A 21,102-nucleotide genomic window follows, 5' to 3' on the forward strand; every position below is an offset into this window, starting at 1 on the left:
GATGTGATGCATGGAGGCTATTAGACACCTCCAAAACAGGCTTTACAAAAGCTGACACTATGGTAGCTAAGAGGAAAGGCTGGGGAGAAGGCATTAAGCCTAAACCCCATGGAATTTTACGCTTTGCTCAGGGCCAGACTCTCAGCAAAACATCTCTGAGGAGCTGGAGCTGCATCAGTGCAGAAATTTCTGATACAAAAAAAAAGAGAAGGAAATCCTTCTCATTTCCCTCCGCCCTTCTAACACCATACAGTGATTAGAGCACTTAAGCTGGGTGTCAGAGATTCACTTTTTAAAAATGGCATTAGGATTTGTGTGGCTCTGTACCCTGTAGCAATGTCTTAGTGCCACGGGAAATACCCTGATCTGACACCCTAAGGCATGCAGGCCCCCAGGGCTAGCCATGACTGAAAGTGGAGAAGAACAGGTGTGGATTTTATGTATGTATTTTTGTCACCAGGGGCATAAGTTCCCTGTGCTGGAGACATAAGTACGTTATAAACATGCATGTATGAGTGCTCCATTGTGGTTTCTGCCTCAGTTGTGAGAGTCATTGCCTGGGTTTGTAAGAGTGAATAGATTAAGTTCAAGATACCACCAAAGGAAAAGGGCAGAAAAAAACATCTCAGGACCACAGCTAGCTACTAGACTGTAAAAATAGATAAATAAAGAGTCAAGTTTCGATGCTCATTTTGGTGGGGATCTTGCCTGGGGATCTTGGCAGGCATACATGAACAACTGTTACTCAAAAACACCACCACTTTTAATTGTGCAGGTTTGGGGAGCAAAGATCTGATTTGTTGCGTACTCTTGATGCAAGAAAACCAAACAATAAAGGGGAGGGTAAGGTGTGAGAGACTGACACCCGAGACCCTGGTTTGGGAGATCAGAGTGTGGGGGCACTGAGAACTTGGGGTGGAGACCTTGCTTGAGAGGAGGCATCTGGTAGAAGGCAGAGGCAGAGCAGAAGGCCAGGCTGCTACAGCTGGCAGCAGTCACCCACGTACAATGAAGGATCAGGGTTCAAAATGCATTCCTTGGCATCCCAGGCATTTGGAAAGCACTGTATTTGAGGATCTACTCTTAGCCCATCATCAATCAAAACCAAGATGTCTCTTAATAATGTGTAAAATACTGTCTTTCTCTAGTTATGTCATGATTTTATTGTGGTTGCTCAAGACAGAGGGGCAAGCCTGTAACAAGTGTGGGTGGGACACAAAACCCAGGGAAGTTGTTTAGGGATGAGGATGCCATTTACCACAGCTCTGTGGAGAACTGCAGCCCTCGTGTGTACATGGGGAGTTGAAGCTACAGAAACTTGGGCTAAGATTAAGGCTGAGGAAGTCAAGTACTCCTAAAAGCTGCTGCCCAGCTTCTCATTTAACAGCACACTGGAGGCAGGACAGACTCAGGAAGGATGGAAATCAGTTATCCCTGCTGCCTGGGGAGAGCCTCACTGCACATGACCTGACTTGCTCCAAACCCTCCAGGTTTGGAGGATGTGTCTTTCTGTTAAAACATCACGTGGTGCCTCAGCAATACTTTCCATCCTGTCCATCTACAGCCTAAGAAACGCCCATGTGTCTATGTAGAGTACTAAAGACTGGAGCCACATCGCTTGTTTTCCTCCAGGCAGCAGAGACCCTTATCTGAAGCAGGCTATTGCTGCAGGGAGCCTCACAAGGCTCCACTTGGGTTCAGTAAAGAAGGCAGGTCATTTTTCCTGGAGGTAACAGGAATAGTGCAAGCCTGTGGGGAGGATGGCAGCACAGCAGCCTGGCTACAGGGTGGGATGAGGAGCTGGGAGCACTGGGAAACCCTTGTTCTGACATGGACAGTGTTGGGAAGGCTTCTGGGATGGCGTCACTCTGCGTCTTGTCTCCTCTATTCCTGTGGCACCCCTGGCAGAGCTGCACACCATGTCAGTGCACGCAGCTGTAAGGCCCTGGATTCTGGTAATCGCTTTAGGGATTTCCACAACTCTCCCCCACCTCAGCTCGGTGTTACCAGTCCAATGCCAACTTGCTCACCTAAGTGTTCAGGTACTGTAAATTTGGGATGTTGTTTTTTAAGCTGCGAATTTAGGACGTTACCTGCATTGTATAGCTGAGGGCTGCTCCTCAGCATTGCTCGCTTCCCTTTGTTTCTCCCCCTCCGTGTTTAACAGCCTGCCTTTTCAAAACTCCCGTGGTGCTGGACTGATTTTTGGTTTGTCATCTTGGGGACCGCTCAGTAAGGCTCTCAGCCACCAAAGGTCAGGCAAGCCATAGAAATGCCTATTAATAGGTCTTAGGTGCTGGTTGTGTCTAAACTGACATTTCTTGGAAAGAGAAAGATTTCTTGGGAGACCAGAGGCTCTCTGGACTTCTGCAAAGGTGCAGGGCCATCATAGGGTGTCCCTATGCCGCCACACCTCCTGAAAATAGGGACACAGGTTGCAGGGGGATAGTTTAGGGAAGAAGATAGCTGTTTGGGCACTGCCGCGAGTAGAACGAGGGCGCACTTGCTGTCGACACGCAGTGGGCTCACCCGGAGCCCTGGGAGCTGCCTCCTGCAGCCGGTGCCGCCGGCTCCGCGGGGAGCTGGGCAGCGGCAGCATCTTTGCAGGCATGGGAGGCTCTCTCTTTCCAAAGGTTGTCCGGGCGCCTTTATTCCGGCAAACGCAGATGTTTAAAATAGGATTTCGGCCAGCCGGTCTGAGCGACGCCGGCTCTATGTACAGTCCGCGCCCGGGGCCACCCAAGCCGAGACCACCTCGGAAAGCCCGTAGGACCCTGGCCCGTCCCGGGATGCGCGGGGCCGGCTTCCCCGCGGTGGCCGGACTGCCTGCCCAGCGCCGCGGGGGCAACTGAGCCCGGCCCGACCCCTCCGCCCCCCGGCGGCGATGCCCGCCCGGGCCGGGAGCCGGCGCGCCGGGCGGAGGAGGGGACGAGAGGGGAGGGGAGAGGAGGGGAGGGGAGGGCAAGGAGGAGAAGGGCGGGCAGGGCGTGGGCGGCCGCTGCCCCCCCGTCCCACCGGCACGTGCCTGCCCGCCCCCGCGGGCCACTGCCGCGCCCCGACGGCCCCGGCATGGACGCGCCCGGCCAGCGGCCCGCCGGCCCCCGAGCCGGCCCGGAGGGCGCGGCGGCGGAACGGGACCCGAGCCCGAACCCCGGCCCGGAGGCGCCCGGCCGGGAGGAGGAGGAGGCGGCGTACGTGGAGATCCGCGGCTCGCCGCAGGGGCCGGAGGAGAGCCGCCAGAAGCCCGAACCGGCCCCGGCCGGCGGCGCGGAGGGAGCGGCCGGGACCGCACCGGACGGAGGAGCCGGTGGGAGCCGGGATGGCGACTCGGCGAGCGGCGGACCCCCGGGGGAAGGAGAGGGGCCAGCATCCTTGGACCGCGGGCGGGATCGCCCTCCTTCCCGGGCGGCGGCGGAATGCGGCGCTGACGCCGGCCCCGGCCCCGTGGAAGCGGCGGGGAGCGGCGGGACGCCGGAGGCGGGGGGCTGCCCGGAGTCCTCCTCCTCCTCCTGCCCTTCGCCCGCGACCAAGGCGGACGGCTCTCCCGCGATGGGCGACCCGGTATCGACGGAGGGCAAAACCTCCTCGTCCTCCTTCGGCTACGAGAGCGAAGTGGAGGATGAGGTCGCGGGGCGCAAGGCGACTCCCCCCGGCGCCCCCCCGGGCACCCCTCCCGGCGGCGGCCGCGACGAGGCGCACTATATCAGCACGCAGGAGATCCAGCTCAGCGAGGTGGACCACGACATGGACTTCGACGCGGGGCTGGCCGCCCGCTGGGACTTCGAGGATAACAACGTGATCTACTCCTTCGTTGACTACGCCTCCTTCGGGAGCGACGAGACCCCGGCGGACACGCTGACGGAGGAGGAGGAGAACAGCTGCTACCTCAGCACGACCACCAGCGACCCCAACAACCAGACGGACAGCATCGACAACACCAGCAGCACCGAGATCGTCAGCCTTACCTCCGAACACGACACCCCCGGCGGGGACAAGCGCGCCAGCTCGGGGGAAAGCCGGTCCAAGCAGCCCGGCCGCCCCGCCGGGAGCCCGGGCGCCCAGCTTCTCCTATCAATCAAAGCCGCTTCCCGGGCTATAAATGAGTCTAGCAACGTGCACGGAAAGCAAAACACCGTTTACGCTGCCAAGCATGAAGGCGACATGAGTCTCCGCGTCGCCGCGGCTCCCGACCTCAGCGCGAGTTTAAAACAGGATGCGCTCCGCGACCACGCGAAAAAGTTCATCGCGGTGCCCGCGCGGCTGCAGACGCGGTGCGGGGCCGCCAGGGCAGGGGAGCACTCGAGCGGCGCCTCCAGCGCCGTCAGCGAGCTGGACGATGCCGACAAGGAGGTGCGAAACCTTACGGCCAGGGCTTTCCGCAGCCTGGCGTACCCCTATTTCGACACCCTCGGCCCCGGCTCCCGCGCCTCCTCCGCCTCCCTGTCCGACAACGCCCTGGGCATCAACCGCTGGTCCACCTACCTGGACCTCAAGTGCGGCGGTCTGGGGCCGAGAGCCGAGCCCGGCCTGCTGCGCTCCGGCCGCTCGCAGAGCAAAGCCCTTGAGTTCGTGGTCAGCAAGCTCGACGGGGAGATCGCGCACGTCGAAACGCCGCGGCGGCTGCGGGCGGGCTCCAGGGTGGTGACCCTGCTGGACCTCGGCGACGCCGCCGAGGCCGGGGAGCCGCCGGCGGCGGAGGGCGGCGGGAAGGGGTCCAGCAAGAAGTCCAGGTTCGCCTCCAGCCTCCTCAAAAACGTCATCTCCAAGAAGATGCAGCTGGAGCACGAGTTCAAGATGGAGCGGGGCGAGATCACCGACACCTCCTACACCGGGCCGGGCGCGGGCCGGGAGCCGGAACCCGGCGGCGGCAGCGCCGGCCGGGAGCGGGAGCGGCAGCGGGAGGGCGGCGTGCAGCGGCAGAGCTCCCGGCACTCGGAGGGCGGCTCGGACTGCGCCGCGGCGCCGGCGGAGGATGCGGGCGAGGGCGGCGGGGGCCGCTCTCCGGCCTCCAAGGCGTCGACGCCCCGCGAGGGGAACCGCAGCCTGGACCGGGCGCTGGCGGAGGAGCCGTGCGAGGTGAAGCGCAGCGCCTCGGAGGCCATCAAGGCCACCTTCCTCCGCAGCCAGAACAGCGCCTTCAGGTCCTGGAAGGAGCGGGAGGCAGAAAGGAAGGAGGAGAGGGCGCCCGTCGGTAAGCTGAAACTCTCTCCCAAGCAGGACTGGCGAGCCGACTTGGGCGAGATCTCTGCCGGCAAGCCCACCAAGATGTCCCGCCTGTTCGTCCCCGCCATTCAGCACACCCCTCGGGAGAAGGAACCCGGCAAGAGGGCGACCAAGTGCTCCGCCGCGGCCGCCGCCGTCTCCTCGCCCGCCGCCGGCGCCGCCGTCTCGCCCCCCGCCGCCAAGCCCAAAGCCCCCGAGATCAAGATCAGCCTGGGCAGCGTGCAGCAGCCCCGGGACGCCGCTTTCAGCATCGCCCAGCTGCTGACGCCGCAGATCGCGGGCCGGCCGCCGGAGGAGGGCAAGGGGCAGCCGCTCAAGCCTCTCAAGGCCGGCGACGGCCCCGACAAAGTGCCGCAGTTCCTGGTGCGCGACGTGAGGGACAGCAAATACAGAGCCCAGGGGATCCTCCACCAGGTGCGGGACGTGCGGAAGCTCATCAAGAGCTCCTACAGCGCTGACTCGGGGGATAACAGCAGCGACAAGGGCAGCGGCGCCTCCGAGCAAGGCGGCGCGGAGCTGAAGCCCCGGCAGCAGCTGGTCATCGCCGGTGTCCCCCGGTCGCTCTCCCCCGTGGTCATCACCTGCCAGGCGGTCGGCCACGCCGGCACCAAGCCCACCGAGGCGGGGGCCAAGGCGGCGGGCAGGGCGCCCGCCTGCCCCCCGGAGGGCACCGTCCTGGTGCACCGCACCTCGGGCAGGCTGCCGGTGGCCACCATCGCCCCCAATAAGAGCGATGCTCGCCAGCCGGCCGTGCTCAAGATCGTCTCCAAATCCTCCGCGCCCTGGCGGCACCAGCCCCCGCCGCCGCCGCCCGCCGAGAGGGGCCGGGGACCGGAGGAGGACCCGCGGGAGGAGAGCAAGGCGGCTCCGGTGCAGAACGCGCTGGAGAAGCTGACGGCGGCGGTGCGGAGCATGGAGGAGCTCTACAGCTTCAACAAGCGCGAGTGGAAGCGCAAGAGCGACCCTCTCCCCATCACCGACAGCCACGTCCTGTCCCTTATCGCCAGCCAGGAGCGGGACGCCGGGTCCCGACCCGCTGCCGCTCCGCCCCCGCCGCCGCCGGCGGACAAGGCGGAGGAGTCGTCGGGCAAGGGGCCGAGCGGCGAGCGGCTGCCCCGCCGCCTCTCCAACAGCGCCGCCGACAAGGTCTCGGCCAAGGCGGCCGCCTTCGAGAGCCTGGCCCGGCAGCGGCAGCGCGGCCCGCCGGCGCCCCGCGCCGAGCCCCCCGCCGCCCCCCGCGCCCTCCTGACGCTGCGCGGGGCGGGCGGAGCCGCGGCCCCCGCGCCGGCCAAGGCTCCCTCCGAGGGCCCGCGGGGCCCGGCACCGCCGCGCTCCCCTCGGCTGCCCGCGGGCGGCGGCGGCGGCGATGCGGAGCGCGGCCCCGACTGCGGGAACTATCTGTCCCTGCCGCTGAAGGCGCCCGCCGAGCCCGGCTCCCCCCCGTCCCCGGGGGCGGCGGCGGGAGGCGGCGTCCGCCCCAGCCCGGCGGCGGCGGCGCTGTGCGGCCTGCAGCCCTTCGGCACGGCCAAGCCCCCCGGCGGCCCCAGACCTCCGCCCGGACCCCCGCCGGCCGAGGAGACCCCCGCCGCCGCCCCGCCGCCCGCCGAGGGTCCGCCCGCCGCCCTGTACCGCCCGCCGCTGCCCTTCGCCGCCCTGCCCGGCGCCGCGCCGCCGCCGCTGCTCTGCTTCTCGCCCTCCGTGCCCCCCGCGGCCGCAGCGGCCGAGCCCTTCCCGCAGACGCAGCGCAAGGTGCTGCTGGACGTGAGCACCGGGCAGTACTACCTGGTGGACGCGCCTGTGCAGCAGCCCCTCAAGCGGCGCCTCTTCGACCCCGAGACCGGGCAGTACGTGGAGGTGCCGGTGCCCCAGCAGCCGGCCGTCGCTCCCGTCCCGCTGCCTCTGTCGCCCCTCGCCCTCAATGCCGGCGCCTACGGCGCCGCGTACATGCTCTACCCCGGGCTCCTGCCCGCCGCCGCCGTGCTGCCCGCCGGAGCCCTGCAGCGCCCGCTGTCCCACCCGGGCAGCGACGCCGGCGCCCCGGCGGAGCCCGGCAGCCCCGCCGCGCCGGAGGCGGCTTTTGCCGAGAGCCCCTACTACGTGGCCACCGGCAAGGGCCCGCCGCCGCCGCGGCACGGGGCAGCCGAGGCGAAGCCGGTGATCAGCATCACGGCGCCGGCCACCGGCCCCCGGATCGTCGCGCCGCCCTCCTTCGACGGCACCACCATGCGCTTTGTGGTGGAGCACCGGTGAAGAGCGAGGGTGAGTCGGGCACGGCAGTCGCCGGTGGCGGGTCGGGGCGGACCGGGTTAGTGGCCAAATGACAGCGGTGCCACGGCTTCTCCTCAGGGGAGAGGGGGTCCGCGGAGGGCCCCTCGCCAGGGTGTAAAATATAGAAAGGTTAGGCACACCCCTTGGTGCAGTTCAGCATTCCTTGGAGCTTCTTTTTTGGCAGAGAAGCACGCTGTAGCTGCTCATCACACGGCCTGCATTTGTGCAGCCCCATGGCTGGGGCACCTCCCGGGGATGGCGGTGTGGTTGGGCATCTCTGGATCTATCATCTGGACCCATCTTGCAAGCCACGATAGAGCCCCTTCACCTTGGCATCACATCCTCCTCTTGTCTCACCTCTCAGCTCTTCCTCCCCAGGGGAGGTGAGCACCTCTCTCTTTCCCCTGAACCTGTTTCTCCCCAACCTCAGGAAGAGTGGGAGAGGGGTCTGATGGAAGCAAACCCTCATTTTGGGCCCTTCCCGTTAGTGGGGTGAGGGAGCGGGATGCATGGAGCAGTCCCAGGTGTGCTCTCCTGGAGCCACGGAGCTGCTGGCAGGGGAGAGGTGCCCACAGCTGCCTGTGCTGCAGGAGGGCTCCCCCGGCACTGCTGCAAAGCACAGTTTTACACAGCACCTCTGAGCTGGGAGTGCCAGAGTCCTGACTGTGTCCAGCTACCTGGGGCTGTAACCCCAAAGCCTCCAAAATTCAGGGATGTGCGTGCAGGGGCACTGAGTACCCATCCTGGGGCAAGGAGGAGGACACAGGACTGGGCATACAGCATGCACTGAAATCAGCATGGTGCAGTGTCTCCTCTGCAAAATAACCAAGGAACGATGACATTTCACTGTAAAAGAGCTGAAATATTACAGAATTGCCTTCAGGACTGGTGTCACTGCTCCTGCCTCTTGCATTGGAATGCACGGCTCATCTTTAACACGTGCAGTATTAGGCAGAGCTGCCAAATCTTCTGTGGCTTACCAAGAACTCACAGAGTTGGTTTTTTGGTATATATGAAAAGGCAGAGAGAAAGAGTGGGAGAGTGGCAACAGTCAGAAGTTTGGATTTGTCACCAGTTTGTGCTGAGCTTTGTCCTGTTGCATGCTTGAGGGTAAATTTTGTTTTCCAGCACTTGGGTTATTTATTTTGCTTTAATTTTTTTTTTTTAATCACCTACTACACAGTAGATTATTTGTTGAATGAAACCTTATCGATGTGATTTATGTACTTACTTCTCTGCTTGTAATTATTTTATCTTGAGAGTCCCATTCTTTTATCCGGGCTGTGGATGAAGTTGTTTTCATTGGCCCTTGTGGGTCTCTCAGGACAGACAACACGCCAGTTTAACCTGAGCTCCGCTGCGCTACTTGAGCTCATCTTGCCAGTAAAGTCACAGAACCTAGATGAAATGGCAAAAAGTAGTTCGTTGTTTTCCATTTGGTCTGGAGGCTGAATTGAGGCTGCTAGCAGAAGGAACGTGTTGATTTCAGGTTAGAGACTTGATGTTTTTGAAAAGGTGGAGTATATAGTAGATGTATTTGTAACAGTACCTGTTTAAACAAAAACCTCCAGCTTTTCTTTTGTCACTCTTTAAAAGTGAAACCCACCATATTTCCTGGTGTGCCCTGCCCCTCAGTTCCCAGAGGGTTATCCTGTTATTATGTGTTTGGCTTGCCTTCAGTGCCTGGTGAGGCAGGTGATACTCTCACCAAATTGCTCTTTCTCACTGGTGAAGTTAAAAGAGAAGCTCAGCTTTGCTGTGCTGTGTCAGAGCTCTACCACTGCAAAACTGCGTGCAAGCTGCCCTGAGACACTGGTGATGCAAAATGTGCCTACTCAGTACAGAAGGTCATTCAGCAGTGTGCAGGCTTTAGTTTAATTTTACCATCCTTTCAATCTTTGATCGTGCCAAGGCGCTCGTTCTCTGATACAGACAGGGATGTCCCCTCTGGGCTGTCTCAGACCTGCTGAGGGAAGTGTTCTCCTGCTGGACTATGGATGTGCTTTTTGTCCTTGACCTGTTCTGGCAGTCTTAAAATGAATAATTTTAACTGCATGCTGCAGGATGTGTTTATCTTGTCATTAGACTTTGGTTATCCCTGTATCTTACCTCTCAGTGGAAAATTAGGCATATGCCAGAGGGGAATCACATCTGTAGCCTTCTTCTTATTTCTTCTTCGTGTTATTTTCATTCACCTACATAACTTTGATGTGCCTCTGGGTAATTTTTCCTCTTCTTCTCTCTTTTAATATCTACTCTGTCTTTTGTTTTCCATTACTTTCCTCTATCATTTGTTATTCCATTCCTAATGAAAAGCATTTTTTTGCTCAGTGTGGTGTTTTTCCCCTAACAAGAACAGCAGTATAATTTCATGTGAATCTAAGGATGAACTTTTGTTAACTTTTTAAATTCCAGTTTGTTGCTTTCACGCCAGACCATGGGGGTTTTTTGTTGTTTTGTTTTGTTGCTTTGTTTTCGTTTGGTTTTTTGTTTTGGTTGTGGGGGGTTTTTTTGTGGGTTGTTGTGGGGTTTTTTGTTTGTTTGTTTTGGGGTTTTTGTTTGTTTGTTTGTTTGGGGTTTATTTTGATTCGTTGTTTTGTTTTGTTTTCTGATAGCAGCAATGCTGTGCAGATCCTAAAATGGATTTTAAACCAGGCAGATTTCATCCTTTGAGTGTGAGAGTTGAATATAGAACTATCCTTTCAGGTCCCTTTTTATTTTTACTAGGCAAAATGAGCTGAATGAATCTCTTTTTCTCCACTCCTGAATTCCTTTCTGCACTGCACATATTATCTTCTTCCCTTCTTTGCTCTGTTTCTTTCACATCTTCATTCACAAACTGTATCACGGTGTTAAGGACTGCTCCTTCTTGGTCACTGGCACCTGTGGGAGGTCAGTGTGACTTGAAGTTCTGGTGACGGTGTGATGCCCGTGGCAGGTTGACACCAAATCCTCTGCACATCTGCTGCTCTTCCAGCACTTCCCTTTGCATCTGATGCTCTTCTTTTCTGCATAATCATTGGGATGAAATGGACCCCATCAATTTGTGATCTGACAAAATCCAAGCTGTCATTTCTGAACTATTCTTAAGTTTTTGGTACGCAGAAAATAGTGGAAAATATGTGAGTGATATCATGAGATTGCTTCTCTCCCTCCTCTTCTTCACTCACAGTAAATGGGGAGCTTGAGCAACATCGTCCTTGCCTGCTGCACTTCTTCCTTGATGCTAATTTTCAGTTCAAATAAACTTGCATCCAGGCCTAGACAGAGCCAGCATGCAGAGAGTGAACTGCCTGACAGGAGCTCATTCCCAGCATGAGTGAATGAAAATGTGTTTTTAACTTGATTGTCTCGTTTTGGCTAAATAAAGGAGAAAAGAACAGGTAGCAAAGTAGAAAGCAACTGTAGTAAATTGTACTGCCAATATTAGAAGGGTGTTTTTCATTGTTCTGTTTAAACCATGAACATAAACACCTTACAGCTACAGGAATACATACGCAAATATACTTACTAGTTGTGTTTTCTTCCTAACTGCTATCACATAATCTATGCCTGCCTTTAAAAATTAATTTTGTGTGGATAGCATATAAAAATGATTTTAATGCCTCATAAATTGGTATTTTTAAGTTTAGTTTTAGTTGTTTCTTGTTCAGCAGGATGTATGTTCTACATTACTAAGTCAAGAAGTCAACTTACAGCGTAACACGTAGTACATAGGATATACTTACGCTGAGAATTTAGTAAAGCATTTATCCAGTCTTTGTGGGGAATACTGGAATATTCCAAGAACCAAACAAGCTCTAACATTTGATCTAGTAAATCAGTCTACAAATGGAAATAAGCATGACCTTGTGTTCAAAACTGTGGCTACTTAGGAAGCATTTCAATAGCTCAGAGCCTTGGTACCAATAAAAGTTCGTGGTGCCCTTAACGACCCCTCCTGCCCAGGATGATTTCCTGAGCCAGTATCTAAGTGTTAACTCCACAGGTCTCAGGGCACGTGGGTGTGGTTTGTTCCCTTTTGCCGATGCGTTCCATGCTGGACGCTGTGTTGGTAAGGAGAGCGCCCAGGTCTTTAACTGAGCGGATGGATCGCTTAAACCCCGCACAGGTCACGTCGCCCTCTTTCCCCGTGTGTCCGTGGGCTTCCCCAGGACCTGTCTGCTGGGAGCCGTGGGCTTGGAAGGCACAGCATGTTGCACACCTGGAGCAGCAAGGATGGGTTCTACTCAAAAATCCAGGGCAGCCCAACAATTGACTCAGTTTAAAAAGTTGGGTGCCCTTGTCTGACTGTGAGCAGTAGCTTAGGAAATGAGGAGCAAGAATAGTGTGAGGACAAAGGAGGTGTCTATGCACATCTCCAGAGGAGTGAAGAGTGTTCAGATTGTTGTGGCGGCTCTCTAACAATCTATATTAATGATGATTTTCTGGTTTTGTTTGTTTGTTTTTTCCACAGGGAAAGGAAGAAGAATTATGCTTCTTTAATTTGAAATACACTTGGTAACCCTTCAACATTAATTCTAAAAACTGCTTCTACAGTTTTCTCAATTTTTTTGCTTCATCGTACAAAACAAGCGTGGAAGTTTCTTGTTTTCTCCTAAGTGCCCCCCTGTTTTGGAGTATGCCTACATTTAATTATGTGAGCAACACTAAATTACTGCATTATTTTGTGCAAAGTTCTTTTTGTACTGAAGCAGCTCTGCAGGCTTTAGGCGTTGTCTCTGTGCCGGTAGGTAATGGTAGCGATGCCACTACAGCTGTTTGTAAAATGCAGGGTGTAAATGCAGCAGTGTTTCAGTGTGGATCACCACACAGCTTCATTCAGGTCCCAAGAATGTGTTGTGATATCCAGTGCAGCCCTGCAGCTCTTCAAAAATGAAAGAAAGCCCTCAGCTCTCTCCTGTTGCAGTAAAGGAGGGTCCTCCATACTCTGTAAATGTCAGAAAACACATTTGATTGCTTTCATTTTTTTGTTTGCTCCTCTGTACTGTGTTGAATATCACAAGTTGCCTTAATTATGACAGGGTTTAAATACTGGGAAACCAGAAATTGAATGTAATATTTTAAAATCCTGGTTCTAAAGGAGAGAACAGCATTTCTTTTTCTCTAAGACTGCAGTCTATTCCTTCTTAAATTGCAACATTGTTGAAAACATAATCCTAATCACTGCCCTGGCAGAGGAATTCCTAAATGTTACAGATCCAGTACTGCATAGTTGTTTCTTTAGCTGTTTGACAGGTTTATCAGGTTTACCAAATTGTTATTACAATTTGGTAAGAAAATATTTACCTTTTGAACGAGTAAATATACAATAAGATTACTGGCAGTGCAGTGATTTATATGTCCAACTCTGCTCAAATTGATTGTTTTACTGCCAGCAACAAGTTTGTCTCAGGAAAAGATAATTATGACAGTAAAACTTAAATTTAATAGTATTTTCACTGCCCAAAATTTTGGTTAAGTGAGGCACTTTGGGAAGCAAATAAATGTAAGGGCAAACCTAAATTATAGAACAGAAAACTTTCTTGAGGTAACAGATCATAATTTTAAAGTCTAAATGCAAACCCCAAAGTCTTTAGGCATTTGCCCACAGGCAGGATTTTCTTCCACCTGTTCTTGAGGTTTCCTGCAGCTAGGGAAGTTTCAGTGTTTCCCGTTTTTAAAAGAAGCCCTGGGTTTTCATTTTCCCAGGTAACTCACAGGGTGCAGAAAACTCAGGTAGAACTGCCTTTAGCCATTGTGTGAGATCGTATTTCAATGCAATTTATTTGTTTACAGGCACAACCTCAGGATGAAATGCACTACAGGTGCGCAGATAGCGAGTGATTTCTCACTCATTTTCATCACTGTGGAAATCCAGTGAATATTCTAACCCTTTCTAAAGAGCTTGGTGTGCCCAGCTAGAGCACACATCATGTAAGGGCTAATCCCTGTGCTCTTCAGCTGTACATTCTGCATTACAAACTTTAACTTCCCACTCGGATAGGAGCTGACTGCCTCTTAAAGGAGATGAATGCTTCTCCACCTTTCTCCTGACTGATAAATCCGTAGGTGTTGTGATTAGAGTATCAGTGTTGAACAGAACAGTACTTGGGACTGCAGGACAGTGCAGGTACCAGAGTAGATGATTCCCTGTGACACACACGTTGCAGGACATTTGGTATAATACTAGCATCCCTGTTCCAAAATGTTCCTGTCCTACCTTTTCCAGTATCGGTGCTCGGAGTGGAGTTTCACGTTGCAGTTTACAAGATATAGGTTTGCACACACAACCTCAGGTTTACAGTTTCACCCGGTGTACTTGAAAGGGAAAAAAAAAAAAAAAAAAAAAAAAAAAAAGCATAGAAAACAAGTGCCCAGGATTTCAACATGTATTTGTTGGAGGAAAAATTTGCAGGTTTGTTTGGTTTTTTTATTTTTTTCACTGCCTGTGGAGATGAAAGCAATGAAATGAGGGAATACCAACAGCTATTTATTTTCTCAGGGGAGATTACTTCAGTGAAATGTGTCAATCCTAATGTCAAACAGTGTTTACTTGATTTTGTCTGTTACTAAAAAGACTTCTTGTTTGCATCAAGGGGTCAGTTTTGCAAGGTGCTTCGCTTCACAAACCCAGCAAAGCATGTATCTCCAACTTCAGATATCTGAGCAGATTCCTGGGGACTTCAGTGGAAGGATTTTTTCCTTCAGCCATCTGTGCAAAGCTTTGCTGAACTCATCCCAGAGTGCTGAGTGCCTTGCAGACCTGAGCACCAGAACCTTCACTTTACAGAACCCGAGCTCTGGGCTTGAGTCAAGCCAGACCCAGCAGATAACGCCACAAAAGGTCACCAGAAAAAAACTCTGGTAATATGGTGCTCCTCCACGTATACCCAGTGGTGAATTTCTCCAGTGGATGGGGTGATGTGTAACCACATATCTTGGATTAGAGTCAAGCCCTCCAAGTCAGGGCTCGCAAGCTGCTAGTATTATATGTTTCACGGTGCAGTCATAGTATGTTACAGCTGAAATTCACCCCACGTGCAAAGCAAGGCAAAATCCTGTGCCCCACTCAAGTTCCCTCCCAGCCCTGCTGTCAGGGTCTGAGGGCTGCACCAGCCAACTGCCCGTGCATTTTAGGTCAGGTTCCAATTAAAAGTTTGAGCGGGACTGGAGTGATGCACCAGGATGTTGTTCTGTTCTTTTGCAACAGGGTTGGTTTCACTCAGTATCAAATTTAGCCCTTGGTGAATCAATTGGTGAATTATTTGAAATGTATTTATGGGTTGTGTGGGGTGTTTTCCCCCCTCGTCTGCTTTCAATGCTACCTTTATTCTTTAGTGTTGATGGCCAAAGTGTCATTCCTTATGCTTATATATTGCCATTAACTTGTGGCCTAAGAACCTGAGAACACATACTTCAAAAAGGCTTGTGCTTTTTTTTCACCTATTTCTTTTTTAAAAAATTTCGTCCTTTTTTTCCTCCCCTTTCTTTTTCCTCTCATTTTTAAAGAGGTGGGTTAGTTATCGGTGTAAAGATATTTAAAAGTGCAAATGTGAAGTAAGGATAATGATTGTTAAGAGGATGTGGGTGGTATGTCTGATGAGAAAGGGGTGGGCTGTAAGGCAAAGGGGAAAATGCCGTGAACGCATCGTGTTGATGATTGCTGCCTGTGGAGGAAGAATTGAGAAACAGAAGATGTATAACTGGAGAGAAATGGACTCTTTGAGCTGCTCTCAACGGAGACAACACTGTGGCAAGTGCGCAGCTGAAAGCCGAAGTGATCCCACTGCAGGGTGCCGCGGGTCTGGGATGGAAGGACGGCGGAGTCGCTCTGGGAATTGCACAGTGGGAACTCTTCAGTGCGTCACAGCCACGGGAGAACAGACTGTCTGAAACCGCTAAGTACCAAAGTTTGTCACTGAATGAGCTGGCATTTGTATTATGTTGGGGTTTGTTTTGTTGTTGTTTTTTTGTTGTTGTTGTTGTTGTGTTTTTTTTCTTGACTGTTATGATAAATAAAATGTATTTTTCAGTAAAAGACACACTGCAAGTAAGCCTGCAGTCCTGCTTGGTTGTATATTTGCAAAGTTACCTTGGCTGTTGTGCAGAACAAGTGAAAACAGAAGCATTACTTGGTTCAACATGTAAACAGCAACAGAAGAAAGGATTTCACCAGAGAAAGATCAAAAACCCCACACTCGGAGTCTCCCTGAGTTTGTCCCAGCACTGAAAGCCTTTTTCTGACCTGATCTCTCTTTATTCTTTCCTCTTAGGACAAAGGGCAAAGGGAAGTTGGCATTGCCTTTTTTTTTTTTCCTCCCCCCCCCCCCCGCCCAGGGTATAATTTAAGAAAGAACTCCCCAGTTTCAGTGAACCAACTTTGACTGGTGTATGGGTTTGGGTGTCCAAAGAACTGCATCTTTGTCTGTTGTAATGTGTTCAGAGAGAGCAATTGGTGGGGTGAGTAGCTTTTTTCTGCTCACTCTCTATGTTATTTTCATCGCCTAATACTGCAATACAAGCACAGATAAGATGAGTTTATTAGTGGATAGCATTATTGCTTGAACTATTACTAGGAAAAAAAAAATTGCTGCTTTAGTGTGTTCCTTCTATCGTCATGGAGATTGAGAAAGTTTCTGTTGTTAAGTCCAAGTGTTTAAAAAAGCAAGAGTTAAACACCAAAAAAATCCCAAAGCAGACTTAAAAACTGAATTATTACTTTTGCAGTTTTAAAGAACGCTTTTGCTTCTCAGTTTTCAGTATGTAAGGGGCACATTAAAATGGTCCGTCCTTTTAATCATGTGCCCAAGATACTTAAAGGAAAAGTGATTCCCACCTCATCATTTATCTACAAGCAGTACAATATGAAGACATCTGTTGTGAATTTGCTTATCATTCCAAGACATGGCCATATGACTTTCCCACCTTGCTGGAAGCACAAGTTCACTGGTAAAACAGTGCTCCGGTGTTTGTGACTTTCTCCCTCCCTCTCTTTCCAGATTTGCTGGAATTTGTACCTTAGCACTGCATCCGCAACAGATACCATTGGTGGTTTCACTGCTAATGTCTGGACAGTGATGCCATACAGAGACACACGTGGCAGCCCCAAAAGACTTGAGATTGGAATGAGAACAGATGTTGAAAGGAAGAATGGGGAAGAGGGAGGAATGAACTGGGAAGAGCGCAGCCACACCAGCTTAGTGGAACAGAAGCTGGGTTACCAGGAGATAAAGGGCGACCAAAACAGACACAAAATAAGAGTGGGTGTGTAGAGCAGAGAGAAAGGCCTTGGCTCACTTTGTTAAAATCAGAGAAATCTGAAATTGCAAAGGGACCTGGGGTTGTGAACTGGAAAATTTGGGAACTCTACTTTTGTTGAAGGAGAGCTCCTGGAGCCTGATTTCAGTGGAGCTCTGTTACAAGATCTTCACAGCACTGATGCTTTCCCACAAGAGATGGAAAATTTAAGCTGAAACCTCTACAAAAGAGAGGCCAAAAGTAAATAAACTGAGAGACGTAAACTTTAACCTTCCCCTAAGAGGCCCAGTCTTGCAACCAGCGTTTGCTCAGCCACAAAGTGCCTCACACCACACGAATCCACTGAAATTAAAGTATGAGGATTTCTTACGATACCTTAAATAAACTGAAAGGTGGAAAATGTCTGGGATTTTCAAGGATCCTTGGAGAAAATCATGTAAGTTCCTACAAAGTCATTAAAATATAACTGGTAGGAATGGCGAGACCCAAATGGTAAAAGTGCAACTCCATTGTCAAAAGGAGTAGGAACAAAGTAAAATGAGAAGCAGCTAATCCCCTGATGTCAGATCTAAACAAACTATCCAAACATAGAACATAATGCTAAAAAAAACTTAAAAAAAAAAAAGGCACCTATTTCAGAATTGCTGACCCCCGGGCTTGTCGCTGTTGAGAACATGCAATCTGCCTGCCAAACCAAAATTGTATTCCTATATATATGAATATTTTTTTTAAGAGTAGATGAAAAATACTCTTAAAAAATTAGCACTCCTGGAATCTTGAAGGTGAAAGTTTCCAAGTCTCTATTGCAAGTGGGTTGCTTTTTGGACTTAGCTGGATTATCATTGCACTGTTCCTTCTGTGGCTTCCAATTAGAAAAGACTGAGCATTTGTTCATTTCTCTAAACTTCATGTATGAATTATTGTTTAATTGGTACCACTGCTGTTTACTTAAAAGTATATGTAATACCATTATTAAATATGTATTTTACATCTTGATTAACCCCCACTGATCAGACAAACGCTTAGAGCATTTGCTTTGTTTGTAACTCTAAGTGTGTTTTCCCTTCAAATGCAGGCTCAAGGGATGTATTAATTTCACCTTATTTTTAGAAGTTTGTTACTTTTGTTGTTTCCGTAGCTATGGAGCCCAAGTAAGGAAGCCAGGGCCTTCCAGTACCCAGCTGCTGGATTAAACCTCTCCTGGAATCCCCATTATGTCCAGCTGTTGGGGTCGGATAGCTTCGGAAGCATCTGCTGCCGGGGGGTATCCATGAAGACACGTATCACTTCTGAAGGAGCAGTGTGGGTCCCAGGGGCTCTGTTTAAGTGTCAAAGCTGTGGGAGGTCCACAATTTCCCTTTACAGGCTGGTTCTTCAATTTGATAAAATTGAGAAGGGATAAGCCTTGCAGTGGGATTGCTGGTATCAGACAAAGGTCTTACAGATATAAATTGAATTATCTACAACTTTTTATTCGGATTTTGGGTTGTAAGTTGATAGGCAAGCCCTGGCAGAGTGGGGCTGAGGTGTCATCTGTTGATATCTCAACTCTTTCCAAGTAAAATAGTGATGGCAGCTATTTCATTGTCCACCTTCTATATTTAGGGTGCAGGAGGAGACTGCCTCCTGCTAGGTGAGTAAGTAAGTAAGTAAGTAAGTAGCTCTGCTCTTACTTTTGTTTTGCGTGACACAAAGAGCAAGTAATACTGACAAATGCAAAAGCTTGTCTTCAGTTTGTTCCTGAACCAGTAGTGGAGGTATCAGTGTCTATAGCACAGAGGGTGCAGACTGTGAGCGGATGTTGAGGGCAGTATTGACACTGAGGAGTGCCTGGGTCTTGCCTCCCTCTGGGCAGAGGGCTTGGGCAGGCACCTCCAGCCCCTGGTGCATCCAGCTGGAGGTCTCCTGATTAGGACAAGTGAGTGCCAACTCAAGTTATTGCTTCATGCTGTGAAGGTGAGTAAAATGGTTCCTCTTACCCCAATCAACAGCATTCCTTCCCCAATGAGAGGCTTTCCCTACCCAGAAAGTAACAGACAATAAGACTGGAAACAATTTCTTCACACTGTATTTTTACCTGTTTTATTTAGGCTTTGACTAGAAATGTGCCAGCATTTTCAGGAAAGACAACAAACAGACTATTTCATCCCAGAGACAGTTTGATTTTTGCAGATTTCTGCACTCTTGGTTTTTTGCAACACAAATGAATTTGGATTTTTTTCTTCATCTTGTAATAATTTTTTAATGACAATTTATGAGTTTTTCCTGCCTGCTTTTGAGTTTGGGTTTTTTAAAAATAAACATTGTTCTTGGCTTTAATGATACTTCTTTTTTTTGAACAGCACTTGCCCACCTTGTCCTAGAAAAATTAAATCAGATGGATCAGAGATCAGCTGAGCTGGGATGGGGCATATTCTTTTTTAATCTGCAATGCTGATGAAATTTTTTTTTTTTTTTTTTTTTAAAACAGATCCTATGAAGACACTGCTTGAAGTGTATAAGTAATTTAAATCCGAGGACTTGTCTGAGAAGTGATTATATTTTTGCATTGAAATACAAACCTAACTTACCGAGAAGAAAATGTTCTGGCTCGGTACAGGCTTCGCTAGACTGTGCATCCAAAATCTATTTCTTTCAAGATCTTTTCCTTCTTCGTAGTTCAGAATTGTCTTAGGGGGTGCTCATTTTTTGAAATGCACCTGCTTTGATTACACACAGGGACACAAATTTTTAGGAGGCAACCTTGATGAGCAGCCAGCGTTGGCTTAACTCTGCTCCTGCTTCTTGTAGCTACAGAAATTATACCATTGATTTCAATGAGAACAGAATTAAGGCAACTCCAAGTCCTTCTGGAAACATAATCCCACACTGTTATCACCTGTATTTAACTACAGCAGTTAATAAAAAAACTCCAAAAGATAAATAATAATAATTGAGTTCTGCCTGCTTAAAAAACCCCACAAAATCCTTTAAAATAATGTAAAATAAAATCTGCTTTTTTTGTAAACAGGCAATACTGAGTAAGCAGGAAATCATGCTCCTATCTGGATGTTAATTGTACTTGGATATTTGAATTGGGATTGGTCATAGGCCTAAAACACCTAAATACTTTAAAACACATTTATAAATAATCATTCTTTATACATCATAAACGTTCTTCCTGCACGTCGAAAACACAGACTTTTGTATTTCCCAAGAAAGAAAAAACGAAGGATTACTTTTGCTTTTGGCACAAAAAAGTAAAAATGAAGAACGAGCACCACCCGTAAGGGAGTGCGTGGAATGCTACCGAATCGGTCTTTATTTGCCTTAGGGTTTTGATGGGTTTTTTTTTTTACAAAAGTTTTAAATATAGATTAATATGTAAACACTGCGCACGCCCTGAGAGTTTGATCCTGGCCCGTTGAAATCAATGGCAAATTTCCCATTAACTGCAGCAGTGCAAGCTCAACTCCACGTTGGTAAGGTACGTGCAGGCCTAAGTCATTGAGGGGCTCAGGAAAGCAGGAGCTGGGGTCCCGCTTTCAAAACCAGCCGCCAGAAGAGTCAGACTTGGCGCCGAACACCTGCTTGCACATGTTGGAGTTTTCCTGGTGGAGAGGGAATTCATTCCCGGCCAAGGTGGCTGCTTTCCCCCTCCTGGCAGTGTAGCGCCGGCCAGAGGGCAGGCTCTCAGACTTGGTCATGTAAGTCCTGCAAAGACACAGCAGCGGGCCCTGGCATTAGCAGGGTCGGGCAGAGCTTGCACCCTGTTACAAACACCTTGCACGCAGCTGAGGTGGCACTTCCCCAGGGAGCAGATATAATCAGCAGATGTTTTAGCAGCTGCAGAACAGCAGACACCGTTTTCTTAGGATTTCCCAAAGATTCTTAAGGTGTTTGATTCCTCTCAGGTTTTTAACCATCTTTTGGATGAGAAAAACCTGACTGGAAATCTGGCATAGGCTCTGCAAATGTTATCTTCCTTAGGGTTTAGCAAATAGGGATTAGGAGAGAGCAGTAAACCCAACAAACCCAATTTAAATACTATTCTTTGGCTGCTGAAGAGCATCTTTTTAACCTTATTGCACAGTTCTTTAGTTTTCAGGAAAATCGGTGCCTTAATAAAGTATGATAGAACACAATGGCTGCAACAGTTTAAGACACCAGATACTTTTGTTGACACTAGTAAATGGCAGATGATGAAGAAAACTTTCCACTTCATCTCATTTACGGCTTTGCACTTCCTCTCTCAACAGCGTAATACAGAACTACTGCTGGAAAAGCCTGATTGCACACCGTCAGAACTGAGGGCACTGCTGTCCTGCCACTTAAATTAGTTCAGTTGCAAAATCAAATTTAAAAATTGCACTGAAGTGCACATTCAGAGCT

At 50.6% G+C, this 21,102-nt stretch overlaps 2 protein-coding genes across 4 annotated transcripts in view; one reads left to right on the forward strand and one right to left on the reverse strand.

Moving 5' to 3' along the window:
- The first annotated feature begins 3,069 nt into the window (after positions 1–3,069).
- Positions 3,070–15,477, forward strand: C5H4orf54 (chromosome 5 C4orf54 homolog). The gene is made up of 2 exons (XM_040065392.2): positions 3,070–7,482; positions 11,948–15,477. The coding sequence occupies exon 1, from the start codon at positions 3,070–3,072 to the stop codon at positions 7,471–7,473; it is 4,404 nt and encodes a 1,467-aa protein (XP_039921326.1). The 3' UTR covers positions 7,474–7,482; positions 11,948–15,477.
- A 3,369-nt stretch (positions 15,478–18,846) lies between these two features.
- Positions 18,847–21,102, reverse strand: part of MTTP (microsomal triglyceride transfer protein) — a 29,074-nt gene continuing 26,818 nt past the window's right edge. For all 3 annotated transcript variants that reach the window (XM_040064554.2, XM_040064555.2, XM_040064553.2), the window contains exon 21: positions 18,847–20,424. In XM_040064554.2, coding sequence (XP_039920488.1) covers positions 20,256–20,424 — 169 coding nt within the window. In that variant the 3' untranslated portion in view covers positions 18,847–20,255. The remainder of the gene's footprint in view (positions 20,425–21,102) is intronic.

This window comes from Hirundo rustica, chromosome 5 (assembly GCF_015227805.2).
Source record: "Hirundo rustica isolate bHirRus1 chromosome 5, bHirRus1.pri.v3, whole genome shotgun sequence".
Taxonomy (NCBI): domain Eukaryota; kingdom Metazoa; phylum Chordata; class Aves; order Passeriformes; family Hirundinidae; genus Hirundo; species Hirundo rustica.

Coding starts and splice junctions, on each gene's coding strand:
- C5H4orf54 (XM_040065392.2), top strand. CDS start 3,070: ATGGACGCGCCCGGCCAGCGGCCCGCCGGCCCCCGAGCCGGCCCGGAG.